At 39.1% G+C, this 27,310-nt stretch overlaps 5 protein-coding genes across 9 annotated transcripts; 2 read left to right on the top strand and 3 right to left on the bottom strand.

Moving 5' to 3' along the window:
* Window positions 1–1,772: 1,772 nt before the first annotated feature.
* Window positions 1,773–11,629, bottom strand: LOC143449266 (huntingtin-interacting protein 1-like). Of its 3 annotated transcripts, none has more exons than XM_076949383.1 (25): window positions 11,420–11,629; window positions 9,935–9,998; window positions 9,308–9,450; window positions 9,165–9,221; window positions 8,878–8,958; window positions 8,473–8,549; window positions 7,601–7,662; window positions 7,328–7,468; window positions 7,060–7,193; window positions 6,751–6,864; window positions 6,504–6,677; window positions 6,139–6,322; window positions 5,946–6,034; window positions 5,695–5,869; window positions 5,329–5,499; window positions 5,116–5,223; window positions 4,957–5,004; window positions 4,108–4,238; window positions 3,827–3,996; window positions 3,659–3,752; window positions 3,488–3,588; window positions 3,308–3,413; window positions 2,997–3,191; window positions 2,760–2,891; window positions 1,773–2,483 (listed from the first exon to the last, which is right to left on the bottom strand). In XM_076949383.1, exons 1-25 carry the CDS (start codon window positions 11,492–11,494, stop codon window positions 2,397–2,399), a joined length of 2,913 nt encoding a protein of 970 aa, XP_076805498.1. In that variant the 5' UTR covers window positions 11,495–11,629; the 3' UTR covers window positions 1,773–2,396. The 3 variants fall into 3 exon arrangements, with proteins under 3 accessions (XP_076805498.1, XP_076805497.1, XP_076805499.1); XM_076949382.1 differs by lacking the exon at window positions 11,420–11,629 and adding an exon at window positions 10,314–10,860; XM_076949384.1 differs by lacking the exons at window positions 4,957–5,004; window positions 11,420–11,629 and adding an exon at window positions 10,314–10,859.
* LOC143449267 (cancer-related nucleoside-triphosphatase homolog) lies at window positions 11,532–12,630 on the bottom strand. The gene has a single exon (XM_076949385.1). It carries the CDS (start codon window positions 12,436–12,438, stop codon window positions 11,881–11,883), a length of 558 nt encoding a protein of 185 aa, XP_076805500.1. The 5' UTR covers window positions 12,439–12,630; the 3' UTR covers window positions 11,532–11,880.
* Window positions 12,631–15,001: 2,371 nt separating this feature from the next.
* Window positions 15,002–20,088, top strand: LOC143450434 (D-2-hydroxyglutarate dehydrogenase, mitochondrial-like). The gene is made up of 11 exons (XM_076950984.1): window positions 15,002–15,217; window positions 15,462–15,600; window positions 16,166–16,249; window positions 16,341–16,443; window positions 16,534–16,727; window positions 17,476–17,644; window positions 17,976–18,152; window positions 18,653–18,762; window positions 18,900–19,065; window positions 19,257–19,386; window positions 19,491–20,088. The coding sequence occupies exons 1-11, from the start codon at window positions 15,105–15,107 to the stop codon at window positions 19,618–19,620; spliced, it is 1,515 nt and encodes a 504-aa protein (XP_076807099.1). The 5' UTR covers window positions 15,002–15,104; the 3' UTR covers window positions 19,621–20,088.
* A 1,902-nt stretch (window positions 20,089–21,990) lies between these two features.
* LOC143450112 (nudC domain-containing protein 1-like) lies at window positions 21,991–24,353 on the top strand. Its single transcript, XM_076950525.1, has one exon. It carries the CDS (start codon window positions 22,035–22,037, stop codon window positions 23,874–23,876), a length of 1,842 nt encoding a protein of 613 aa, XP_076806640.1. The 5' UTR covers window positions 21,991–22,034; the 3' UTR covers window positions 23,877–24,353.
* Window positions 24,354–24,367: 14 nt separating this feature from the next.
* Window positions 24,368–26,627, bottom strand: LOC143450114 (testis-specific serine/threonine-protein kinase 1-like). Of its 3 annotated transcripts, none has more exons than XM_076950526.1 (7): window positions 26,350–26,627; window positions 25,976–26,140; window positions 25,724–25,887; window positions 25,129–25,289; window positions 24,888–25,066; window positions 24,718–24,824; window positions 24,368–24,656 (listed from the first exon to the last, which is right to left on the bottom strand). In XM_076950526.1, exons 1-7 carry the CDS (start codon window positions 26,428–26,430, stop codon window positions 24,368–24,370), a joined length of 1,146 nt encoding a protein of 381 aa, XP_076806641.1. In that variant the 5' UTR covers window positions 26,431–26,627. The 3 variants fall into 3 exon arrangements, with proteins under 3 accessions (XP_076806641.1, XP_076806643.1, XP_076806642.1); XM_076950528.1 differs by having other exon boundaries at window positions 24,522–24,656; window positions 24,723–24,824; XM_076950527.1 differs by having other exon boundaries at window positions 24,540–24,669.
* Window positions 26,628–27,310: the final 683 nt, after the last annotated feature.

Raw genomic sequence — 27,310 nt, 5'->3', positions numbered from 1 at the left:
ACTTGCTGATTGGAAGACATCAATTATGAACTCACAATCCACAAGCAACTGCAGGACATCCATCAGCTGTAAGTATTACCATAGGCTGGTAGTATAATGGCTGTCTTGATCCTTAACTATAAGGACCAGAAAACGTCTTTCAACGACTTGCATTGACTGTTGAAACCCCCTTTGTATTTCATGCGCCTTCTTTAATAAATCTAATGCCAAAATTTAATATGTAGCTTTCTTGATAATATAGTTAGTAAAGGCCTATGCAGCAAAACAACAATTACGCGCTGATAAATCGGCGCCAACTCTGTGATTATACAAACTCTCCAGTTGGGCCTCGAGCGATGACGACGGTCATTGAACATGTGACGTTCCTCAAACAAGCTTCTTTCTTATGCTTTGTGGAATAGGTGAGGTACCGTAGCCTAAAGAGCCATCTTCAGCGTTAAACTAACTGACAACTAAACACAACTTCTCAATAACATGACAAAAATCTGTATTCGTTTTCACCTTCCGAAAGAATTACGGTCTCTACACTTCTGCCCTCTCAGCATATAAGGATCGCATGTTGAGGAATTATAAGCCTACGTCATAATCATAACTTTGTGTTTCATAGACTGATTATTTTTCTTTCGATTCAGGTGTTTATGAGGGAGTGCAAAGGTTAAAGAGTCTAACGCTTTCAACAATTAGACGCGTTTAAGCTAGGCCAAGCCACGAACATCTGAACATTTTACATTCATAAGTTAATGCTTCACTTCGTTAGTCAGTTAATGGTTACAGCCAGGACAACTGATTCTCTTGGTCGAGCTACAGTGTCTACGAAAACGTAGCCTAAACTTGTCCTGGGCAACTGACGGATCATCAGATGACAACGTTAACTTTCCATACAAGCCACCAGCGGCTTTGAAAGCCTGCCAACCTATTATGACATGACACGCCATAAACTCCCAAGTTCAACAGGGGGAGGCGTGGAAAATGGAAACAACCTGAAAAAAGGAGTGAATGGCTTCCAACTCTCTTTAACCCCAGGTCAAGTTAATCAACGACATAGAAATCTTACTCCAAGGAATATTTTGTGAAGTCACAATACAATGCTTATATAGGATTCCACCGTACAAATAAAATCTATATTATTCTTAGTTCTTACACAGAGGCATTTATCTAACTGCTAAACTGAGTTGCCAAGAAGTTATTGTTTCGCGAAGTACGGCATCTAAAATTCGTCTTACTTTGACCTGGGCCGATGGATTGGCATAACCTCATTACAACTGGTTACACAATGGCCTTCTTTTACAGAAATGAGTACGACACCTGGTTGCTTCAGTTGATCTGAAACCCTGTGGGAAGTTCCTAAAGAGGTCATTGAAAGTTACATCTGGCGCGGATACAGACGTAACCCTTCGTCAAAAGGTACTGGACCGTGCAATGTGGCTTGCTAGGCAACTACTTGCAAATGCAACGTCGCTGATAGAATAGCTCAGAGCTGGTATTTATGCTAAAAGTGTAAACAAAATCGCCGTTTTCTTATTTCAATTTGTGTGTTAACTTGGTGTTAACAGAAGTTTAACCTTGATTAGGCAACAGTACCGATCATAGTAATTGCCAACACGGGCATGGAGAACGTGACGTCAACAGAAGCGAGAAGCTCACCAACGACACCATGCGGTGGTGCGACTTGAGGAACGTCAAGAAACTCAACTTCGGACAAACTGAATAATCCGGTCTCATGTCACGAACACTGGCCGGTGTCAATCAAACCACGTCATAAACTTGAAAAGTCGAGATTATATGCAAACAACTCTATTTTGTACAGGTACACAATAACAGTTTAAGTGCAGAGAACCACAACATTTGTGACGTTATAATAAAGACAAAAATCTTTTTCAGACATGATTTCTCACAAAAGTGAAGTTATGGTAATAAATGACGATGTTACACGGCGAGATTTCATTATGGCACGTGAGAAGGCAGTTACAACACTATAGGACCATGATCAAAGCTCGGGCTGGATAATACAACCGGAGGCTGCGAAACTTTCAACGTAAACAACTGCAGGTAAATTGAAAGCATTACACCAATGGATTGTGTTGGAAACAAGTTGTCGCCATCCATCATGGATTAATGAAGGCAACAATGCCTACGATCACACGAAACGAATTCAGTTAAGAATGACCGACAGCAGTTGTGTATGAAGATGACCTGCCAATAGCTGGTCGGTTCTGTGCAGTTTATAAAGAGAGGAACAACTAATGGAATGACTGAACAGTGTTGTGTATAGCAAGCAGACAGCAGAGAAGCACACGCGAGTTCTAAGAGCTGGACCATGTGGTTCGGACAAAAAGTGTGTGATGTGGCGTGTGAGAGCCGTTAAAGTACGGCGCCACCCTGTTCCTAGTGGCACATCATTGTTCTACAGGTTTCGGTGGAACAACTGGCTTCTGTGGAACAGCTGGCTTCACAGGAGCACTGGCGTTTGATGCCACTTGGACCTGCAATAAATGATCAGAGTTTGAGGTTTCATGAAATTTAAATGAGGAAGAAATTTATCAGAAGCAGAAGTTTTTTTGTTTGAACAAGATTGAGACAAACACGACACATCATAAACGTGGTTTGTGACGAAACTAATGAAATTTCAGCGATGAATTGGTTGCAGTTGTCGTTTTCAAAAAAGCAACGGACCATGAAGCAATATGACATGAACTCTATTGGTTGAGACTTCACAAAACATTTGTGGATTCTTCATATTCACAATGAACTGATCTCACCTCTTCCTGAGGAGAGTCCGCTTCGTTTTCTTCCTCATCTTTGACTCCGTCAAGCTCATAACGCTTTTTCCTCAAAGTTCCCAGCCTTATCCTCTCCTGCTGTAGCGACTGCTCCAATTCCAGCACTCTAACCTGAACATTGACATCACATAACACATTTTAGATAAAGTCCTACGTCACAAAGAAGACCATTTTTATCAGTGTTCGTCGATTGTGGGGATTATTTCTGAAACAAACCTGTGAGTCCATTTCTTTTCGTTTAACCTGCGTCTGAGTCACAGTTGCTGCTATGTCTGCCATTGACTCACTAGCGTCATCTAGCTGTCGCCTTCCTGCATTTGTCGATGCCACTACACGAGCAGTGGCGCCATTCACGTTACGTGATGCCGATTGCAAGCGGCCAAGTTTTTCACTTTCCTTTGATGCTTTCACCTGAAAATAAATTCGAGCAAAAACATATAATTTTAATTCTGAAAAACTCAATGTAGAGTTCTTATAAATCTCTACGTTACATGTAACTTTGAACAAGACATAGACATCAAACTAACCCGTGATGCAGCGACAAGCTGTGCTGTACTTGCCGAGATCTCGTGAGACCAGACCATCAACTCCTCGAACTTCCCGTTGCCCTGGACAACCAGGTCCGCAGAGTCCCTGATGAGTAAATTATTAACAAGTGATTGTGATATTCTTAACGATATCGAATGAACGATAAATTCAATGCTCACGTGAGCATGGTGGCGCCCCAGCCCACTGCCTTGGCGGCCGATATCAAGCCCTCGGTCCATCTCGAGTTCTTCATGTAGAACTCCTTCGACGATGAAGCTCCCTGGATGAAAAAAAGATGCAAGTTACCAGGCAGCTTGACGCCACCAACAGGGAGGAGGAAGTGCTCTCACCCTTCCCTGTGCTACGATCTCTCTCTGAAGCTCCTTGGATGTCGCGATGAGGACACGGATGCACTTCATCAGCTCCGTGCAAGAATCTAGAATTCTAAACGAACAATCGTGTGATGATGTGAGTAAACCTGAACTATCGCCACTGGGGGAGTAAGCGAGGCGACATACCTTTCGTTTACTTCCAGGTTTACTCCGCTGTCACGTTGTCGCGCTTCATTGAGTAACGCTTCAATACGCTCGGCCGCCTGTTCGACTGCTTGAGTGGTTGAAGCCATTTCCTGCTCGACCAGATCGTGGAGGTCGCTGCCTCGTTCATCCGATATCTTCGGAAGCAAATCCTGCAGGAAAACAGCAGCTTGGATGAAGCGTGCATTGTGGTACACCAGATGGCGCTTTTACAGCAGATCAATTATTTTGCACAAACGAGTCAAAATATTTTTAATTTTTACTTTAGCGTTGTTTAGAATTTCCTCAAGTCTTCTCTTGACTCCATCACATGACGTCGATCCTCTCTCCTCCTTCAATTGATCGAGGAGTGCGAAGGAATCCTCCCCACAACCCCGACAAGCTGTTTCTAACCCTGCGCAACCAAAAATAAGATTATTTGGGCAAAATTTCGAAGTTTTTCACAAACCTTGAAGATGTTTCAGTTGAGCGTAAAATCATGAGAAGTTTTAGAAAACAAGTGTAAGATTTGTTTGCGTTAAAACTATAGACTCAAAACAGTCTGAAGTTTGGTGAATTATTGCCAACGAGTTATGGCACGTGTCATGTCCAACATGTCCTCAAGAATCAATGAGAAAATTGTCTCAAAATACATAGTTTAAGAACCAACATTGACCAATCAGTGAATGTATAAAAACTTTAAGCATTTCATCCGACGCAGGCTGAACAACAACTTCTCATAAAACCGTTAATTTTTAATTTAAGAAACATTGTGACATAGCAACCAATCAAACAGCAACATTGCAGGCGATTAAGACATCAAGCAGTTACACCATCGGCAGGTTGTTATGGCAACATCAAAATATTATTTCTGTAATAAAGTCATGCATGGATTGTCAGAAGATAACACGAGAAATATTTCAGAAATGCAATCAAATAAAATTGTTCCTTTCATTTTTTTATCGCCTTCAGAAACAATTTGTAAGATTTCACAAGAAAATTAAATTGAAAACTTGATGGCGTTCTCTCACACCAGTGAGTAGTTTAATAGGTTTAATTCCAACAAAACTTTTGATAGATGGGATATTAATCAACAATGCGGACATGCAGGTTATGGGCTGATGCTCACTTACCCATGACCAGGTCGGACACGTAGCAACTTCTCTTGGTTGGACTTAACGCTACGCAAGCATCACATGTCAGTGTGTGTGGTGAAGGCACACATGTGGTTTATGATACAAACTACATGTTGGCTTATGCTTGATGCTTAACACTGATGTTCTTAAACTTACGATCTCCCTGGTTGTCTGGAGCCATGTTGCATGTTGCACCACCGTTTTCGATCGTCTCTGCCACCCAGTGGCCAAATGAAGATATAGTTTGAATTAATCCAGATATTTCTGCAAGATCAGTTCTTGGTTGAGATCAAGCGAACATGTCGCATCTTTCAAATATGATTTCACCATCATTTGCGTAACTGGTTACAAATTTCAAAACCAAGTCACCTTTAGTTTCCTTGTATTGAGATGACTGTTGGTTGAGATTATCGAGGCATGCAGCGGTTTGCTCCACAACGAGGATCAAAGATTGCGCACTGCACGTCCGACTCTGGTTCTCCTCATCGAGCGAGGCAAGAGCAAATCTCACCATGTCCCGGGCCTCGTCCACGGCAGCAACTGAAGACAAATTTGAAATTATTTTGTCCGGCCCATCACTGACACTCAGAGTAATCTTGCCAAAGTCAGTGAACGCTATAAACACGGCAACTGGCACATGGAAGGTACGTCACTTGTGCCACAGGTACGATTGACACAACAACAAGTTTTATTCAAGTTCACCAGCTACCCTGATGATATATGGTCAGTCCATACCTAGCAGTCTCTGTTGTTCTTCGTCTCGTAAGCGATCTTTCTTATTTGCTGATGATTTTGCGAGTTCAAGTTGGCGCCGTAAATCAGCGTTTTCATCCCGAAGTTTATTTCTTTCATTTTCACTCTCGCCTGCACTCTGGTGGAGAGATTCTGCAACTTTCTTGTTATCGGCATTCTACATGAGCATAAATCAGAGCAAGGTGAAGGCAAACAACAAGCGTGAAATTACTAAATTCCAAACAGGAAGCTACTTTTCTCAGCAGGTCGGCGTGATCTTTAACGAGGGCAAGATGCTTCTCCTTCAACTTCTTATACATCTCTTCGCTTCCGTGAGCTCTCTCTGTGCAAAATTACGACAAAGCAGTAATTAGACACTAGCCCTGTATAAGGCAATGAAGAAGGAAGGCTTTGAAGAAAGTCACAAAATGGAGAAGTGCAAAATACTTTCAATGTCCGGGAGCAGACTCTGGACTTTTGCTGCAGCATCAGCTTGTGCCTGGAGTCGCTCCGAGTCCTTCTTCAACTTAATATTCTCATCGTTCAAGTCGTGAGCAATGATCTGATTCGCTTCGATGTCTCGCTTCAATTCGTCAATCTCCTGAAGCAATCTCCTCACTTCGTCGGAATGCTGAGGAACAAAATAAAATAATGAAAGTATTTTGAAAAATATTTCAATATCTTCAAAATAGAAGAAAGGTTACGAGATATTATGATGTAATAACTAGCTGGGGACAACAAGGTTTAAAATCTTCTGCTAATAACAATCAAAGAGAGTAATGTTTGATGGGAGTAGGGAGATTTGCCATCACCTCTGTCTGCATCATCTCAATTTCCGCCTTCAACTTCGCAATCTCAGCTCGGAGTCTCTCAATTTCTTCATCTCTCGGATCCGGTTGATTTGTGACTCCGTTAAATGGGAAGCTTTCCTCCATTCCACCGAACATCTCGTCGAAGTTCGTGTCGACGAGCTGGCCAACCGTTGGCTGGATTATGAAAAACAAAATTTGTACAAAAACTCTTTCGGAATTGACAATAACAAGAAGGAAGGAAGCTCACCTCCGGTTCTGGAGATGGGGATCGATCGTGATCTGGGGCATCTTCCTCTTGCATGACTCGAACTGGACCCAGCTCATGACTCCCATCCGAGTTCAACAAAAAGTCTGGAGGAGTCTGAGAAAAAAGAAGAGTCAAACACTGTAATGAACTTGTTTAGACGCAAAAGCAAGAGTCGTAAAAATAATGAGATTTAAGTTTTCAACACTTCTACCAAGAAATAAAATTTGATAAATCCCAGCCAGAATAATATGAGATATGGTATTAGTTAATCTAGTCAGGTCAAGGTCAAGCTCAACACATCTCACTCACATCTGGCATCTGCGGCACTTGTATCAGTCGCTTGAAATATTGAAGATTGCTGCAAACGTTGTAAAACTTCTTCAATCTTTTATAATTTTCCTGGAATCGCTGTCGATGGCCACTAAGAGTGTCTGCAGGTAGAGCTGCCATAGACACAACAACACAGTTTAATAATTGCAACTACAAGCAACATACTAAGTATTGCCGATTGTTGGAAAACAAGATACAAGACTAACTTTAAAACGAGGACCTAGACGTGCATGCAAAAGATACGTACAAGCGTGGAGTTTAAATAAAAGTTTCACTGCATAGTCGTATAGTTGACTCGAGTCGAGGATGACTGGAATTAACGGAGCGAGTCGACACTGGCCGGGACCGGTCAAGGAAATAGCACGAGACATGTCCAGTGTGCTGAAGACTGAAAAACATGATTGTACATTCCCGATACACATAAATATAAGCTTTGCAATATAATATCAATATTGTGAATCAAGTACGTCAAATTGTACGGACACTTTCTTAGGCAATGTACAGTTAGTGATGATGTCACCTTTCTGCTGTAGGTCCATGAGACAATCAAGACAATCGAGAATATCGACGCACAATTCAAAACTGGAATTTTAATGGTGATAGCAATGACATAATAATACTGAATGTTATCATCACCACCAAGGTATATTATAAACTACAAATTTGACACACAACAAAGCTAAAGTACCGGTTAGTAATAATCATAATAAAATATAATAATCATATCTATATGTATGTATAAGTAGTAGCAATAGCAAATAGTAACAACTAAAAGCAATTAAATAAAATAAAATACGGTTGTTTTTCTACAAAACAGCAAGTATCGCTTCAAGCACAATACCAACAAGCCATCATGACACAGTAAGAATGGGGCAAGACATTTTGAATGATGCTTGAATAAAACTTAAGTTACAAGGACGCTGTCATCAGCCACACCTTTTGTTAACTTAATTTCAGCTGTTTTTAACTCAATCTTAGCATGAAACTCTACAACGAGAAGCCTGTTCATTTCATTTCATCTATTTTAAGCCATGACATCATCGTTATAACTAGCGCATCACTAAATATGGATTATGACATAAGTGTTGCAGAGGAAGCGTGTGTTTAACCGACTTTTTATGGCAGCAAATCGGACGTCGGATACTGCAGAACAAAAACATTGGAAAAAGCAGAGTCTAGAGTTATACACTGGTAGTTACAGAGTGTTGTACGGCATTGAGGCCATTAAAGTAAACATCCTGGGTCAACTATCAAAAACCAGACAACAAGCTTCGCAAAGAGCTTGGTTGCCGTGCACATGATGTTTCCATGTTAGGTAAAATGGAGGCCTTGTCGCGTATGTTTGTTTTACAAGGATGTAGTCTGAAGCTATGACAGCCATAGACAACTTACTATGCGTTGATGTCGTTATGTCCTATCTTCTCCAGGGTCTCATCTGCAATTGAAAGGTTGCCCGGGAACTCCTCATACTACATCACAATAACAACAATGATGTCATAATACCATTAGGTCACATTGAAATGAAATCACAGTAAGAACAATACTGAGTTAAATCAACAAAAATAAGGCAAGAAATTGACCATTGATTTATAAATAGTTTATAAAGCACACTCTGCCCCAACAACAAGGATATGCAAATAAGGAAACTAATTTCTAACTATTAATGCCTCTAACTAACTAATTAATGTCTCTAACTAATTATAATCACGAAATTTACACAGTGCATATCTCCCAGTAATATACTGGACAGAGTGTGAAATTAAACATTTCAACGACAATGTGTCAACAGCGTCTTACTTTCTTATGAAATTCCATCCGTTGCGTGAGGCACGAAAGGTAAGACCCAATCAACCTTCCATATCCACGCTGCATGTGAGACTGCAGATAGAACAACAACGATAGTCTTTAAAGTGTTCGATTGTGAGATTATGCAGAACACTGCAGTCTGCGTTCGTGCATTTTGAAATGGCTTATGCAGATTATGGCAACTACTACACAACATTGTTTGAATTTTAAATCCCTGTAACTTGTTCTAGTGCTAATTGACAGCTCTACAAAGAAGTAAAAACATCAAAATAATTCACCCAATTCTTTCCCAAATCTTTCAGCTGCTGTCTGTATTTCAAGGAATCTCGTAAAACCTGAAAACAAAAAATATCGTAACTGTACAACAAAACGAGCATAGTAAGTTGAATATAATCAGCTTCAAAAGTGCAAAAAGGCTCACGTTCGCGTGTCCGTCTCTCAGCACTTTATGCAGCACGTGGCAGAACTTCCAAGCAATGATGGACTGGGTGGACAACGGCAACCGCCTGACCACATGCCAGAACATCTGAGCTCCCTTGTCCTGGTAAGTTCCCAGAATCGCATCTGAATAAAATCAAGTGAGAGCAATGAGAAAGTAGAATGTGATAGCCGTCGTCATCAGATATGTATTAATTGCTTAGAATACAGCATAATGTTGTCTTTGTCTCATTATGTTGCTGATCAATAAATGCTACCAATATCAAACATCACAAAGATTATGAGTTTTTCGGTTCAATATTGCTCTTGAGGCTCCTTAGGGTCATATAAGATATTGATTACCAGGGCTGGTGTGTGGTTGTGTGTTTGTCTGAACGTAGCTTTTTCAAAGCAAGAGCCATTAAAAGCAAACAGAGTTTGTAGAACAAATAATGAAAAGAGAGAACGATAATTAATCATCTTGTCATAATTGGGACACGCCAATATCTCACCACATGTGAACCAATGTTGAAGTTACAAGCTAAAAAAGCAGTGAAGCACATTATGCACGTAACGCATGAAAGGATCAAACCCATACATTATGTATAATGCTGCATTTTGACAATCTTACTTCGCACGTGTTTTTCTTTGGCAGCACATTCAACGGCATTTATCGCTTTTTGGATGCTTATCGTCTGCAAATATTAAAACATCGGTAATTATATACCCTCTCTCTATATATATATACATATAGATATAAATACAATGCTTGAACTAACAAAGAATTACTATGTGGCCATAAAACATGAGTAGGTTTAATTATTTGGTCATTGAGCAGAATTAATCATTTCACAATGGAGCATATAAACATGCTGGACACAGAATAAAATGTTTTCACTGGTAGCAGAAATATTGTGTGAAACTATCCTATATATAACAATTTTATTGAAAAGGACAAAGAGTGGCTTATCAGCAATTGAAGGCTCAAAGATTGATCAATAAATTCTTACAACATCTTCTCTTCTTATTTGAAGGGTATTTGCAGGCTTTCTATCACGAAGCTCATCCAAAGATGCTGCTTTCTTCATTATGAGATCTGCAGCAGCACTAGTTGCTACACCGATACAGTAACTTCGATAAAAATAACATCAAAAAACTAAATAAGCAAGAGCTGTAACCAGACTACGCAACTGAGATTGTGTGCTAAATTATTAATTACATATATACAAGGAGTCCTAAAACTGAACTTTACTGAACACCATTTTAATGTCTTATTCTTCATTATCTGACTGCAAAGAAATATTTCGGTACTTTGTGCACAGCAGAAGTGCCAGTAATCCACCTACTATACACACGATGCTATCATTGCATGTACAAATGGATATACTACACACATTACTCAATTATCCTAAATCTTGCATTTATGATCTAAATATGTATGATTGACTGATTGTGTCTCATGGCCAAACTTTAAACTTGATACATATGTAAATATCTATATGTTTGCTAGTTCTGCCAATCAGCTACAGCTAAGAAAGATGTTCATTTTCTTACCACAAGCTGCCTATGATCAACTCAATACAAGTGACGTGACTCAGGAAGCTGCCAGGAAATGCGTCACCACTTTTTGGGACGATTACGCTAATTGCTGCATCAGACGCGTTGTTATGGAAACATTGCAAGTGGTAACACATACTGAAGTTGCTTAGAAAATGGTTAAAGCTAGCTCTGAAATACGTTAATTGAAGTTTAAAATATGGAGGTAGAAAGTTTCTAACAACAGACTGATTGAATTATGAGCCATGTATGACTAATTGTTGTTTTATTAAAAGATGGGATGCTGAGTTGAGATGAACATAACCTCATAAACACCAACATATTATCGGAAGAAATTACTTCAAAATGACAATTTCCAAATGGTAGTTTCTGATATTTAGATAAAATACTAAAAGTATAAATGAAATCACCAAATGCTTAGTTGACATTATTGTTGTTAGTTTGAAGTTGGTGAAAGTTTGAAGTTACTTTTGAAAATTAATTGGATTTCTTAAAACGTTCTGTCCAGTTAGAAAACTATAATTGTAAAATTGATTTATCACGAAAAATTTTCATTTACCTGAACCTTTTCGAATGCTTCTTTGTCGGCATCGAGTGTTGGAGTTCGCCGAAGCATGCTCGATAATGTTGTCATAATTTTGAAAAGTAAATTCTCACATAATCTATCAGCACTAAAATTGAAAGCAACTAATAAACATTAATAACTTTATAAAGAGAAATATTTATATAACATGTGATCCCAGTAGTCACGAAACTAAATAGCCTAAATAGGCCTAATCAGTTGACCTAACCTGTAATCTAATTGCACAGTTCACCACTAAATGTATATAAATGTGCAAAATATATTACAGGGGAGTTAAGTTGTATTTATAGGTAAAACCTAAGCCAACAAACTGTAGGCTAGCACAAGATTTATTGGCTGAGTAGAAAGTATTGAACTATAGACCTGTATAGACCTAGAAATGCATTCAACCATAAACGAGAGCGACGCCAAAGCATCAAAAAATGGAGTCATTTTCATTAAACAAGAAGCGAATTTATTATTTCTTCAAAAATGTTATTTCTATTCTGAAAAGTTATTTCAAAAACTCTAACATCAGCCCTTTGTCTTATTTCTTCAACAAATTGTATGGGAAAACTTTTCTTGACTGGTATTGTCCCCAGAACAACAACTTCACTGCAATTTAATAATTGGGAAACTTTGCTCTGGAAAACTTTACTAAATAGTTCCATTTTTCCAACTTCATCAATAACAACCACGACATTTCGGTCAGCTCTTACTTCGTGTTTTAACAATGGGATCGCTGTTCTTTCAAATTCATCCAATTTAACAGCATATTTTCCAACCGTGGGTTGTTTCTTATAAGTTGCATCTTTCCGTATTCTTGCCAGAGGGGAACGCGATCCATCTAAGCTCACAACGTCGAACCCGGTTCTGGAACCGTTTTCCCGCAACTCTTCGGTGTAAAATCCGTTCAAGATGCGTCCTTTGTCCTGGAGGGCTTTTACAATTTTCTTAATTAAAGTGGTTTTCCCCACACCCGGTACACCGGTAAGAAAAATATGATGACGAGGCATGGGCTATTTTTAAGACAACCAAGCGAACCTTAAAGCAAACGCGACACACCTGAAACTGGACACGGAATCATCGAGAAATTCCAACCTACTGCACAAAAACCAACAGCGCCTAATCGATTAGCGGAAAGTAAAAATAGACACTTTGAGCGAAATGGCGTCGCGTAGAGTCGCCCAAGATTATCGTACCGTTTATTTATCGCCATTGACTGTGCGGAGCGAAACTTAGGATGCTCACCGTTGTAGTTATATCACAATAAAACACATGATCACGAACAATTAATGAATAAAATCACAAGGAAGATTGGAATAAAATAAAAACATACTTTATAGGTTTAGTGGCTGTGCTAGTTCTTATCAACAACTATTACCTTATTTTTTTAAGCTTTGTTTCTTTTCCCGTTCATTGGCATATGCCAGTAACAACCGGTTTGATTTTTTTCGTCCCCCCGCGCTTTTGACAAAAAATAAAATGATTGATTGATGATCATTTATTTGTTTGTCTTTTCCTTGTCATTGACAAAAATGCGAAATCTCCATGAATATATAAATTCCATCCATTATTATTGCGATCGCCAACAAAAACTGTGAGAATCATGTTATTAGATAACTACCGATGTAGCCTATCTTGAAATCAACGCTCAACACAACAACAAAAATTAGCTGAAGTTTTGTTTCTTTTTATCACCAACAGTTACTGAGCAGAATCTGTGTCATACAGAATTGTATCCAAGTCATTTTAATGACGTGTCAATGTGAAATCTGTGTGCAGAACGTCACTAGTATTTGGATGGGTTTACACAACGGTTTCCCGAAAACCAATTTTCATAAATGACAATATCCCGCATGACCCAGTGGCGGTTGGAGCCACGTATAACTTTAAGTCCATAAGTCTGCAATGGTTGAATTGCTGGTTATGGTTGTCCTGGTGATCCAAGCATCACGTTTAAGTCACAATCACAGTTTAAGCTCACAAGTCCTCTAATGACGCCACAAAGGTCAACGTGCCAGGATAGTGCACGAACCAGAACAAAGACTTCTACAGTAAAAGACGGATCGCTGTAATGTTGGCCAGAATGTTTAACTGACAGATAGTGCTTTTGTTTACAATCTTAAAATTCTAGATTTTTATCAGCGTAACAAGTAGTGCAACGAATTACTGTTTTCATATACAAGTTCTTGTTTACAACCAAACATTTTTGTTTTCTGTAACACAAATCAGCATAAAATTCTTAATAAGCAACATTCTTTTGTTTAACCTCAACACATGTTTATCTGAGTTCTCATTATTGAGAGAACAAAAATTGAAGATAAATTTTGGGATTGGGATTTTGGATATTTCTGCCAGATATCTCAGAAATAAACCTGGTTACAAATTCTTTGTTAAAAATTATCTACCCTTGTATCTTACCTCAACTAAAGTCACCCACCATCTATATTGTGCATGAAAATCTTCATGGGCTGAAGAAATGCTGAACGTTAAGCAGTTCTGCAGCAGAACTCTTCGATAATTATTGAAAGCCAGTCGCTTGTCACTCTCCAGATATTTGTCCAATCTGATGGTGAACGTCAGCCAGGTTAATCTTTGAAAAACAGAATCTATCAAGCTTTCGCAGTAACTCTTCCGGAAGTGGTAGGAGATGGCGATGAGCTTCCAGCTGGCCAGTGACTGAGATGAAATAACCTCCAAAAACTTTAATTGTAGCTTTGGATTCTCCTTGCAGCAAGGCTCTACGTACAGGAACTATCGGGCTGCCCCAACAGTTGAACATAGCTCGTGTCCAGGTGCCCTTTGCAATCCCGACGTTTCATGCTTTGTTGATGTTCTCTTGCTAAACTATCAGAACTGATGTTGGTTTGCAGAACATAGGTTTGGTATCGGCCTAAAACTGCACTTCCAGCTCGTATCCGCTCAGTCCACCTTGTTCGGGCATCTCGATACCGGTGACTATGTTGAGTCGGCATCACACTGCAACGGGATAGAGCATGCGGGCTAAGGAAAATTCCATTTCTTTAGCTGCGTCCCGGTCGAGAAGGTTGAGCCCGGGAATTGCTGAAACCGTGAAGGTTACATCTGCTTCCGTAGCCGATGTTGGTGACACCGTTGTTGCAGTTAAACATCCTTTTACAGGCATTGGGTGAGACGAAGCTAAGTGGTAGCTGAAGTCTGGTCTCCTCAGTTTAGGACTGGCCAACTGCTCCCATATGGACGCAGATAAAAAACTTCCTTGAGAGCCCGTGTCCAGTTCCATGGAGCAGGTTACGTTATCGAATAACATTGAGACCTCCAGCTGAGAAACCTGGGGACAACTTGTCAAATATACTGTTAATATAGATATATTCAGCATCAGTTGACTCGTACTGTTTCCTTTTCCCCCGCATTCAGCTTGTAGAATGGCACTGGCACTGAATGAACTTTCATCCCATGTCGATATTAAACTGGGACTTCGCTCCTTAAAGCTACAAAATAATTTTGAAGTGTTATTTGATTGTATCGCCACAGGGTAACTCCCCACAAAGCAAACACTCCCGTCATCAATTGTTATATTTTAATGCACCGGAGTTCTGCAGTCGCATAAAGTGGACAAGCGTGCCGGTGTTTGTGACGGAGTAAAGCTTACTCCAAGTAGAATTAGATTTTGCAGAGGCTTCTATGCGTGCGTCCAGTAATGCGTCTCCTTCAAGCTTTAAGTAAGTTTGCTGCAAGTAAAAGTTTAATCAGAAATGTCCGAGCCGCCTTCAGTCAAACACCACTGACGTCGGACACTTACAAAGTTGAAAGGTCATTTTCTAAGCTCGTACCGTAATAGGCCTGCAGCCATGTAGATTATGATTTGCTTGGAAATTGGAAACTTTTGTTTTTTTTTCTTCTTTATCAACTTGATTAAGTTTTTTGGAAAAACAAAATCAATTATTTTAACAAATTAAAATTTTTAATTTTTTCCGCAACTGTCAACTATGATAAGATATGATGCCGCAGCATTGCAATTTTTTCTTAAGTTTTTTACTATTTTTGACTATTCCAGGGGAAACTATGGAGAAATTGCCTCGGAAGACATCAGCATATTTAGTGACATCGTCGGATGTTCACACGTTGTTGCTGATCCAAGCGATTTGGAGGGAAATAATATTGACTGGTTGAAAACTGTTCGAGGGCAAAGTAAGGTAAGAATTAATGATTTCTTGTGTAGATTGCAGAATTTAATTTAACTTTTAGTGGCACTTAAACTTTCAATGAGTTGTGCAAACAAAACTCTTAATTTAATACAAGCGATTATTTTGATTTCGATTATTTTACAGCAAAATTTTACGGAATATTTTGTAAAATGTTTAGATATGTTTTGCAATATTAGTCATCTTCTTTCTTCTTAATCTTAAAGTCGTGGGTCTCTTATTTTCATATCAGAATTGAGTTTTAAGGATTTATCCCAACATAAATTTTTTGCATTCAATTTTTCATGTAGAAATGCAAGATTATTTTAGTTTTGCAGAAGTCATAGTCATCAGTCAAAGCCATTTGCTACACCGATGTGTAACTATATAATCTATCGCCTTACTTTATTTAAGCATCTTATTTTTTCAACGAACACAACTGCTTACCTCCAATAATGCAATTTTGCTTCAAATACAGATTTTTTGGTGTTTAAATCATTATCTATATACAGCGAAAGCATTTTTTCCATTTGTTTGTTATTATTTATGTTCTTGAAAAATTAACATGGCCATAAAGCTCATGGTGAAGCCAAAGTCCACCAAAGAAGTGTCGGAAATATTGAAACATTGTAATGAAAGAAACCTGGCTGTCTGTCCACAGGTTTGTCGGAGTTTCACTTGCGTCAACTTTTTAAGACTTCAAGTTTTTCAGTAATTGTTGCCCGTATTGTTTTAAATTCAATCATTTTAAGGGTGGAAACACTGGGCTTGTGGGTGGAAGTGTTCCTGTGTTTGACGAAGTGATTCTCTCGACACAAAGAATGAACAAAATAATTTCAATTGATCCAATTTCAGGTGAAAATCCACAGATATCGTTGCAAACTGCTTAAAAACGTAATCTCTCGATTTTGCCGTTCATTCTGTCATTGAGCTTCATTCTGTCAGGTGTATTGGTGTGCCAGGCCGGCTGCATTTTGGAAACAGCCAATAAGGAGCTTGCAGGTCATGGTCTGATTGCTCCACTGGACCTTGGTGCGAAAGGAAGTTGCCACCTGGGGGGAAATATTTCCACCAATGCCGGGGGACTCAGATTATTGAGATATGGATCGCTACGTGGCACTGTACTAGGAGTTGAAGCAGTAATTATATGAGTCACTAATTGATTATTTTATGATTATATATTAGAATTATATATATTTATATAATTAATCAATAATTAATTAATTCCTTACTTACCAACACTTTATATTACTAGTTATGTAATTCCTACGTATGACTAGTTTATTTGTGATGTTACTTTTGTTGATCTTTTTTTTGCTTTAAACCAGCTGCATATTTCAAGCGATTTGCATGGAAATGTCTTTTTGTGCACGGTTACGCTGTCATTTCATTTTGTTAGTAGGCCTCTGTTAAATGCGATTGTGTAATAAAACACAGCTATAGCGCCACCTGTTGAAATGTTTTTTTGCTGTAAAATGATGAAAAATGAATGAAATATTGCCGAATGCACAACTCTGTGTTTTGTTTTCATTCTTGGTCATGTAGTGAGTTGTTTGAAAGCTCCGAATTACATCAACATTTGCATTCATTCATTTCAACAAAAATACGCACAATTGCATCGTAATTTATTTTTTCAAAAACTGTTTTGTCAAATGTGATCTGAGAAGCTGACAGTATGCCACTTAGCATTCATAGTGATGTAATTCTACTAAAAGTATTAAGTTTTTAACTAAGGTAACTTAAACCATTTGACTTGGGCATTTATAATTATTTTACTAATGAATTGTACGCCAGTGAATTAAGATTCTTGTGTCTGGCTTAAACCATCCTATTAATGTTACATTCAAAACAATTGAAGGTTTTTTTTATATTTCAATATTTGTTCAGGTGTTATCAGACGGCAAGGTGCTTGATTGTCTGTCGACGTTACGCAAGGACAACACCGGGTATGACCTGAAGCAGTTGATGATCGGGTCGGAAGGAACACTCGGGGTGGTCACCGCTCTCTCCATCCTCTGCCCTCAGAAGCCTGCATCTGTGAATGTCGCTTTTCTCGGTACACTTTGACTGCTAATATATACGTCAGTGGTTTCCAGCCTGGGGGTCTGCGAAGGTGGAAATAGGGTCTGCGAGTTATACTTTAATTTCTCACTTTACTTTAATATGTAACACCATAAGCAACTTTAATGTTGGGGTCTGTAAAGGAAAGATTTGTACTGCTAGGTGTCTGCACATAGGGAAGGTTGGTTACCACTGGTACAAATAAACACATCTGGTCTTTGATTTGTGCTTTATTGCATTTTAAGTTCATTTAATTATTCTTATTTTAAAAAGAGCTTAAGATGTAACTTTACCATCAAAGTTATTCTACTTTGTGCAATTTATAGGGGTGGAATCATTCGAGAAAGTTTTAAAAATTCAGCAATGTGCTCGTAAAGACTTAGGTGAGATTTTATCGGCTGTTGAGTTCATGGACTCGGAATGTATGCGGAATGTTACTCACCACCTTAACATGACCAACCCAATTGCTGATTGTCCGTTTTATATTCTCATCGAAACATCAGGTAAATTCAGTTTTAAGCACCACAATGTAAATAGTGATGTCATAATCTGTCTCAATAATTGTTGTAAACCACTTGTACCTGCATTTCTATTAACACGACTGGAGTGTTTAGAGTGCTGGACTCACAAAATGTGTGGCTCGTGTTTTGAGTTCGATACCCAGTGACGTTATGTCATTGTAATTCCCTTGAGCTTATTAACGACACTTGTTCCTGTTCAGTGGATCTGGTGGTCAGCTCGGACAATATAAAATAAATTTAAAAAATCAAAAATAAAATATGTGACAATCGGAACTTGCGCAAAGATTAACTTGATAACCAGTGCTCAAGCAATGAGGATTCATCGCTTGGTTTCATTCATGCATAGACCGAGGATAAAGATTGTTATATCAAACCAACACATCTTTTTCGTCGATTGATGCCTTCCAATAAATGCACCACAATGTGTTTTTGCCATTTGTGTCGACCAGGGAGTTTATTTTCCAACAATTTCTTTCATCCAGGATCAAATGCTTCCCATGATGAGGAGAAGTTGGGCCGGTTCCTGGAGGAGGTGATGGATGCAGGGATAGCTGATGATGGAACACTTGCCACAGATTATACGAAGATGGAGGTTATATTGTGTCTGTGTGAAGCATTGTCCTCTTGTTTAGAGCCTTTGATCAAACATATGTAAAACAACGGAGTGATGTAATAGGATTTTTTAGAATTGCATGTATACCATACTCATATCAATTGTCAATGTCGTAGGCAATATGGGGCTTACGAGAGAGGATGGCAGAAGCGATGTTGCATGACGGTTACAATTTTAAATATGATTTCTCGCTGCCAACAGATAAAATGTACGATCTGGTGCGAGCATCAAGGGAACACTTGAAAGGAATTTGCAAAAGTGTTGTTGGTTATGGACATTTAGGTGACATAGTACCTGGCTTTATCGATTTAGAACTAAATCTATGAACTTTTAGTTCTGTTGCAAAAGTGGATAATTTCACCATATCACATGTTCAACTATGTGTCTAATTTCTCCATCTAACAGCCTTGCACATGCTACACTTTAAGATATTTTACACAACTTAGTGTTCATGTAAGTTTTAACAACAACAGGCGACGGCAACCTGCATTTAAACATAACCTGTGAGAAATACAGCCGTGACATTCACTCTGCCGTTGAACCGTTTGTCTATGAATGGACGTCCAGGCATAAAGGCAGTGTCAGTGCTGAGCATGGGCTCGGGTATTTGCTCTTTCTATTTCCGGAATCTTTATTCATATCCTGAAATTTGTTGTCAATTTGCATGAAACAAACTGAAGTTATCCAGACACATTGCAATGTTTCAGATTCAAAAAGAGGCAGTACATGGCTTATACCAAGTCCAAGGAAGAGATTATGATGATGAAGAAAATAAAGCAGCTCTTTGATCCAAAAGGAATCTTAAATCCCTATAAAATGCTGCCTGATAATTTTTAATTTGCTTTGTTCCAATACTAGTTTTGTAATTTTTTACATGCTATGCACATGCAGTTATTATATTGCAATTATTTAAAGTTTCTTGAGGTGTAAATAGGACATATGTGTAATTTCATTATATAACATAAATTTTTATTGGGCGTTTTCCCATAGCTGTGTATCTGTGATTTTTTCTCTTCAACTAACTAAAACCAGCAACTGTTGCTAAACCTAAGAAATGATAACTTTAACTTTTGCATTTATGGTAAACAGCAAATCTTTAGTTGGAAGTTGCAAGTGCCATAAATTGTCATCTCAGTGATGTTCTCAAGCCTATTACGGAATCTTAAATAATATTTTTGCTTAGTTATTTTTTGTAAAGTGTCATCATGATTCATGAAATGGTTTTCGGCTGTATTTTCATTTCATAAAATATCCGCACATATTTTAATTAAAGGTGCACTATTCCAATAAATATATTTCATCATCTTTTGATTGTTTGCATGGAAGGAAGCAATTGTTAAATTGTGAAAGAATATGATTTCTATGAATTATTGAGGTAGTTCTCATTCATAGAAGGAATAACTTCATTGGAAATTATTTTCAGACAAAAAAGTTTTTTTATGTCAGAAATTGCGTTTGTTATATTTTTAATTGCTTTTAAAATTATTGACTTTGATCTTATAATTTACTGTCAAATGCAGCAAATTTATTCACGTTGTCACAGTAGCATCAGTAATTACTACGGTATACACTGGAAGAGTCTTTTCTTACTGTGTTACTATTTTGCGAAGCAGGTATAGGCCTATAGTGGGTATAGGAATGTTTCCACACAATGGCACATGTGGTACATTTTGGTATCACAAGTGAAATAAGTTTTTTATGCTTAGGCCTAAGGCTAGTTTAAGTGCTTAAGGCTTGTCTACTTGAGCATATTTTGATGTTAATAGTCTAACTAGAAAGACTGAATAACTTTTTATATTAAAACTAGAAAGACTGAACGAGATTAATTTGAATAAATTTGATAGGCAGCGTCTATTATACCGACTGTTACCGAATTTGGAAATTTTAAAAGTGCGACAGTTTTCTTCTCGAAATCAGGCATGCAGGCGCCAATCTTTCCACTAAGGACTGTGGAGTATGATCGTTTTATAATCAGCAAGATCTTAGGTGCGCTAAACAACCAAAAAAGCTTAGATGCAATGAAATTGAACACTTAGGTGCGCAGTTACACAGAAATGTACACACGTTGACTAATTCAGTCTTTAAATCAGTTAAAAGTTAAGTTCACAGAAATTCTGTCCAAGTCATTAGATGCGAAATAATGCACTGACTGACTGAAACTCATGAAAAGCAGGTTATTCAGGTATTGAGTGCACCTTATGCCAAACTTTGCAGTCTGGACTGTGCAGTCGCAAAATGCATGCCAATAGTTTTGTTTCTTTACACAAAATTTCTTCTCTCAAGATCTTTTACTTTCAACAGTTTCAGGTATAAGGTGTGCAAATTATATCGGATTTTACACCCAGGCTGGATGGTTTGATTGATTGATGGGAGGCACTTCTCGATTTGATTAGATGTCTTGTTGGAGGTGTGCCGGGTGTAAAATAAATGTACTGCATAAATGTGCATGTTGCAGTCTGCAACGAGAACTAACCTAAACCTCTTGTTGGTGGTAAAAAAAGAGACATTTTTCTGCACCAAGCAGAGTCTTGAAAAGCGTTGAGGGCAGTTCCATGCTTTCTGTTGTGGTGTGCAATTATCAATTTAACATAACTTATTTATAACTGCAGATACCATGCTAATATCAGTATACGCCTGTATTAGTAATAATGACGTCATTAACATGCTTGCTTGATCTAAGAATGTTGCCTCTTTACCTAAGTTTGAGTTTAACTGAATGAATAATAGCGATGTGAATTACCATATTTCTTTATTTTTGTGTGGTTTATCTACCTTGGTTGAAAAGGGCCAGGAACTTAACTTGTACTTTATAAGTGCACGTGTAGTGCATTGCATGAGAAGTATTTTTGTTGGGAAATTGTGTTATGTGATGTCAATAACCACCCACCAAGAGTCCTGCAGTGTGACCTTCTGGTTCATTCGAAACTTGAATGCCTGCCACACGATGGGGTGACATGAAGAAACGCAACCAAAACCATATTTATGTCGCTAAATCTTATCATTTTAGAACCACCTTGACCTGCGGGTCTGTCGAGTGTCGTTTTGGCACCGCTGGCCGCAATTGCTTCTTCCATCTGCTCTTGCTCAGTGGGTCCATGTAATTCCATAATTTGTCATTTTCAATTCATGATTCCGTTTTTTGGTATTTCTCAAGACAGAATGCAAAAATAAAGACGACCTACACTGCAATATTTTGTTGCTTTCACTAAAATTTGAGCAAATGTGTTACAGATTGATTCTAAATTTAGGAAATGGCTGATAAGGTGAAGAAGCCGGCGTTGGTGGAACTTCGACCAGATCGTAAATTAATCGATTCAAAATTTGAATCTTACAAGTTGTCATTAAACCCGCTGCCATCATACAAAGCTGCAATTCCCGACGGTGTATATCAAGTCAATGCGGGCGATGAGGAATTTTCTTATGAAAAAATAAAATGCTTCACTTTACACAATTATCTGATTCTTGATCCTTGGAACAAGGAAAATGTTTATTTTGTGGATTCTACTTTCTGCCTTCGGAGGTTTCACATTCCTCTAGAGACTCACATCGAACCGTCAAAGGTTGTCTTCAGTTTTGGCTCAGAGATTGCAGTTGATACTGATAGACTGCCACCTAGTGTTTATTTTCCATCACCGACACTGTGCGTGTCATGCGATGGGTTCGGAGCGATGTACGTTCTCGAAACGGGATGCAGAGCAAGCTGGACGACCGATGTGTGGAGGATTGTTTACTTCGATGAAGTTAAGAAAAGTCCTTCGCTGATTATTAACTCTGCTGCACGAAGTGATGGAGCTGACGATGTAAAGAGAGACTTTTTGGAATGCCTTTTTATTAAATTTGAGGAAATATCTTCACCTGAGCCAGAGAAAGGAGCAGAAACAGTCACCGAAGTTTTACTGGAATGGATAACTTTGGAGAAATCAACCAACGATGAAGATTACCAACTTTCTGCGTCAAAGCTCTTCCGCGGCAAAAATGTTCCTAATTATTGTGCGCTGGCCAAAGACTCCACAGAGCTGCACATCGCTTCAAGCTCACCATTTAAATATAGCCCAGGTTGGAATTCCGAAGCAGATCCAGAAATAAACGACATTGTTCAGTCAGGCGTTGATGAAAATGATAAAAACACAAAACCTCCAGCACCGTATAAATGGAAGCAGACAAAGGAAGATGTGTTGGTATTTATTGATCTGCCTCCTGCAGCCAATAAACAGTCTGTTGTTTACAGTTTAAGTTCAAGAAAGATCAAAGTGGGAATTCGTCCTGACAAAGATGCAGAACCAAACATCCTCCTCGACGGCTGTCTTTGTCATGATGCTGTTCCAGAAGAGAGCAACTGGTCCATCATTGATGGTCGCTTGGAGGTGACCATCCAGAAGTCCGTCGAAGGTCACACCTGGTTCTCTGTTGTCGAAGATGATGACCGAGGTGAACTTGAACTTGACTCGGAAGAGGTCGCCAGAGTTCACAAGCAGCTGGAGCATCTGACATCCGAGACATTGAGTACAGAGAATCCTGGCGAGGGAGTCTTTCGACCTGGAGAATTGGAGGAATGTGACTCGTATTATGACTCTTCAGCTTCATTCGCAAAATTCGATAGCGTGAGTGAAACTTTCACGCATCATGCTGATGTCAGCAGTTTACGGTGGTTGTTTAATTGCGTTCTTGATGCTAACGAACCACTTGGTGTTGTATTTCGACATGATGTTGATGCTTTCGTGTGGCAGCCGCAGGTAACCAGCGATGGCACAAACAGGCGCTTGTGGAAGCATCGCGCTACCTTTAATGCACTTGGGTACGTGCACGCCTCCAAGACTAACCTTAAATTCTGTGCTTGTGCCCCTGATGTGTCGTACGTAGCGTTGTGCGAATGTCAGCGCCGGATCTTCATCTACCGACAGCCATCGCCGCTGACAACATCTCTGCGGAATCGATCGTCCGGACAGGTCATTGGTAAAGTGGCCGTGCAACAGGTGGCAACCCTGGACAGCAACGACAACATTCTAGGCTTTGTTGCGTCGAATGAACGAATGTACGTGCTGACATCCAGCGAACTTGTTGTCTTTAAAATATCAGTTGATGCTGGGGCTTGACACGTGCAGAAATTTTTGTCAATCAAACTTAAGAGTTCAGCTGATTGCAATTAAAACGCTGCTATAATGCATACACAGAATATGGCCTTAGTTTCAAATCATGTCAGTTTCTAGTGTAGTCTGTTGAAGGTTATAAAATTACAGTATATACAGTTGAAGTTGGTGTATGTTAGTGTCATGCTGCCTTGTATATCACTGCCCCTGGCGTATTGCAATTTAAGCAAAGTTACTTTTCATGTTTCTGCTGTTGCGCTGGTTTGTTACAAATTTACAATTATGCGAATGCAGTTGAAAACGTGCTCAACATCACCACCCCGTGGATGGCAATTAGTGATCAGATCGGTTTCATAAAATATAAGATTTTCGAACGTGTTAATGCAGTTAAGTGGATGGCGCTCGAGTTCTATCCCAATGATTTATGTAGTAAGATTTTTGTTATAAAACGTAATAAATGTAAAGAAGTTCCTCAAAAGCGGACATTTCCTCCAGAATCACTTTTCTCCGGTCTCTCGCTTTCTCCTGTGGTGACGACATCGTTTCGCGCATGGCGACGAATTTCGTAATTCGTACGGGTCCCTCGAACAGCATTCCTGGCGTCGTTCATCGCAAGGACGCGATGTTGCCTCACTGTGGTGGTGTCTAGAATGTCGTTTGTTGGAGTCGCTTTGATCGCCGTCGCGATTTCCGGTGCCCCTAGACGTGTGCGGGCGCCCTCCACCGGTGAAAAACTCAAAGATTTGTTGGGCGACGCTCGTCGTTGGGTTGAGGGCGCTAGAGGGTCTGAAATGTAATACTGAGAAACAGTCGCGATCTTTGCGTAAACGCTTAATGACGTCATTACCTTGCCTCGGCTGATGGGTGATATCCGTCAAAGAAAGGATGTGACATCACTTTTTCCATTGTCGCTCGTTTCGTCAGGTCCGGTTGAATGAGGGACCGAATCAGGTTCTGTCAAGTCATAATTGCGTAAGCGGGTTCTAATTCTAAGAACAATGCCCATTGTGATCTCACCTTCAAGTGGTCGGACAGATGATCGCTAACTCTGGATGGAAACCTGAGCTGGTTTCGGAGCTGCACTTTGAGCATTTTCTTCACGTTGGAGTCGTCGAAGGGCATGTGACCGCAAGACATGATGTAAAGGATGACTCCAAGGCTCCACATGTCGTGCATGCGGGGATCGTACGGTCTGCCTTCATGTCAACACATGTAAGTTCCCTATAGATCTAAGTTCGTGGCCAAGCTCAAAATTTACCTTGGATTATCTCGGGGGCTGCATAGGCGGCCGATCCACAGAATGTTTGACTCAGAGAGACGTGACCTCTAGTGTCGAATAGCATCGGCTTCGAGAATCCGAAGTCAGTCAATAGAAGTTTGTGATCTTTGTCTAGGAGCAGATTCTCACATTTGAGGTCCCTGGGAATATTAAAATGGAACTATTTATTACTTGACTTGATGTAAAGCATTTATCTGTCTCATACGCTTTAGTGACGGTGTTAATTGTTGAAGGTAGGAGCCAACGCATGAACAAGCTTCAAAAAGATTAGTTTGTTGTTCATAAGTAATTTTTATTAGAGTTTTTAGTAAACTGGTGTTTAGTTTCTTAAATAAGCGCATCATTTTTATGGTAGTTTACCGCGAGTTATGAGTTTGGATAAGGGGATAAGATAAGAACTTGCTTTTAACTAATGTTTTTCCAAAACAGTTGGGAAAACAACACGATTAGAGATTATTGCAAAGTTATCGGTTGAGTTATAACCATAAAATTTTATATCATAAAACGTCACATTCAAAACAAACAGCCAACCCCTTCAACACTCTTTCAGAAAATCACCAGCAGTATTCCCCACCTGTGGCATATATTTTGTGAGTGGCAGTACTTTATGGCCTGGCACAGCTGCCAGAAGTAACGCTTCAGTTCCGGTTCGGGGAGAGCCCCTCTCTTCTGCACGAATCTGAGCATGTCACCGTTCTCAGCTGCCTCCATGACGATGTAAACCAGCCCGTCGCTTGCCTGAGCAGTCGCAAGTTCGGTCAAATTTTCACTCCCAATAGTCAGACAATTTAATCTAGCGCACAAACACAATCATCCAATCAATTACCTCCAAAATCTCGTAAACTCGCACGATGTTATGATGACGTAACAATGGCAGGGTTTCGAGTTCCCTGGGGAGGAATTTTTCGACGAAGTCGGTTGGCGCTAATCTGGAATTGATGCATTTTATCGCAACGTCCTTCCCCAGTCGGGACGAAAAAGCGGATTTTACCTTCAGGTGAAACGAACACAAATCACAAGGCTATTATTTTCATAATATTACATAAATTGTTAGTTAGTTAGTTATAAGTACAGCAGTAACTTAAAACCAACGCTAATACACTTAATTTTTTACAGCTTGATTTTATGTGATGGTCATCGTTTCTATCGGAGGACATAGCACTGAGGAAGATGCTTTCTTAAATAAATTCCTGACTCTACCTTTGAGTAAGCGCCTTCACCGAGGGTGTGCTGGATTTTGTAGCCTCGCTCTTTGAGCAGTTTTTCCCAGACATCTCCCATTTTGAAAACCCTCTGACGTAGGGCTGCTGATTTTGGGTAAATTGAAAGTCAGAAATTAAACCCATCAAATTTAGATGGAGTTCATCGGCAAATATCAAAACGATGGTTTCTAAAATCTATCTAAAATTTACATGGAGAGACGCGTCTAAGTCGCAAATTGCCAAACTCTCCAGGCTTATGCTTGTAAATTTGGTTTCTACGTGTACAATAACTTCTGAAAAATTTCGGCTTAAGGTCATTATTGTGTTGTTTTATGCGATAATCAATGCGTATTGTGACGTAACAATCTCAAATGATGACTGCACATTTTTTGTAGTAGCAGATGTTTTTATTGCACAATTATTTAGCAAAAGGTTATTTGGACATCGTCTGGAATTTAACCCGATGCTTGCGGTTAAATTTTTTCTTCAATAGAGGGTCTGATGGTTGGGTGCGGCTCATAATCATTTATAATTTTACTTTGCGGCTTTAAATTTAACTCAAACTTCGAAACGGAAATGCAAATCCATTCACAAATAAATATTTGTTTGCTTTCAACCTACAGTATTATGTATCCATGACGACGGGCTGTTTTTGGTTTTTTCAGCTTGGACGACAGTTTATTTTCGGTTAAAAACAAGGATTTTAAAGTCATCCTACAACCAATGATTCTAATAATTCCTTTATGAGGTTCAGTATCAGAAAATGTGGTATTTCATAAATTTTAGAAAAAACAAAAAAAAAGTATTTCCGCTGTCATTTCAAAATAATTTGGACCAATTATTATGTCATGACGTAAAGTAGGGTAAAATCTTGGGATGGTGATTGCTCTGTGAAAGCTATAGCCTGCTATGTGCCGTAATGGCATCATAATGGCCAATTAATTATGTGTTTATCTGTC

This window comes from Clavelina lepadiformis, chromosome 3 (genome assembly GCF_947623445.1).
Source record: "Clavelina lepadiformis chromosome 3, kaClaLepa1.1, whole genome shotgun sequence".
In the NCBI taxonomy this organism is placed as follows: Eukaryota; Metazoa; Chordata; class Ascidiacea; order Aplousobranchia; family Clavelinidae; genus Clavelina; species Clavelina lepadiformis.
The sequence above is the reverse complement of the archived record's forward strand: the minus strand, read 5'-3'. Positions and strand labels throughout refer to the sequence as shown.

Coding starts and splice junctions, on each gene's coding strand:
- LOC143450434 (XM_076950984.1), top strand. CDS start 15,105: ATGCGTCTCCTTCAAGCTTTAAGTAAGTTTGCTGCAAGTAAAAGTTTA. Junction 19,066..19,256: donor TGTTGGTTATGGACATTTAG/GTGACATAGTAC, acceptor TAACAACAACAG/GCGACGGCAACCTGCATTTA. Junction 19,387..19,490: donor AGTGCTGAGCATGGGCTCGG/GTATTTGCTCTT, acceptor GCAATGTTTCAG/ATTCAAAAAGAGGCAGTACA.
- LOC143450114 (XM_076950526.1), bottom strand. CDS start 26,430: ATGGGAGATGTCTGGGAAAAACTGCTCAAAGAGCGAGGCTACAAAATC. Junction 25,067..25,128: donor AGCCCCCGAGATAATCCAAG/GTAAATTTTGAG, acceptor GTTGACATGAAG/GCAGACCGTACGATCCCCGC. Junction 24,657..24,717: donor CACCCATCAGCCGAGGCAAG/GTAATGACGTCA, acceptor ATTACATTTCAG/ACCCTCTAGCGCCCTCAACC.
- LOC143449267 (XM_076949385.1), bottom strand. CDS start 12,438: ATGCCTCGTCATCATATTTTTCTTACCGGTGTACCGGGTGTGGGGAAA.
- LOC143449266 (XM_076949382.1), bottom strand. CDS start 10,391: ATGAAGAAAGCAGCATCTTTGGATGAGCTTCGTGATAGAAAGCCTGCA. Junction 6,035..6,138: donor TCTGCTCCCGGACATTGAAA/GTATTTTGCACT, acceptor AATTTTGCACAG/AGAGAGCTCACGGAAGCGAA. Junction 5,500..5,694: donor AGAACAACAGAGACTGCTAG/GTATGGACTGAC, acceptor ATTTGTCTTCAG/TTGCTGCCGTGGACGAGGCC.
- LOC143450112 (XM_076950525.1), top strand. CDS start 22,035: ATGGCTGATAAGGTGAAGAAGCCGGCGTTGGTGGAACTTCGACCAGAT.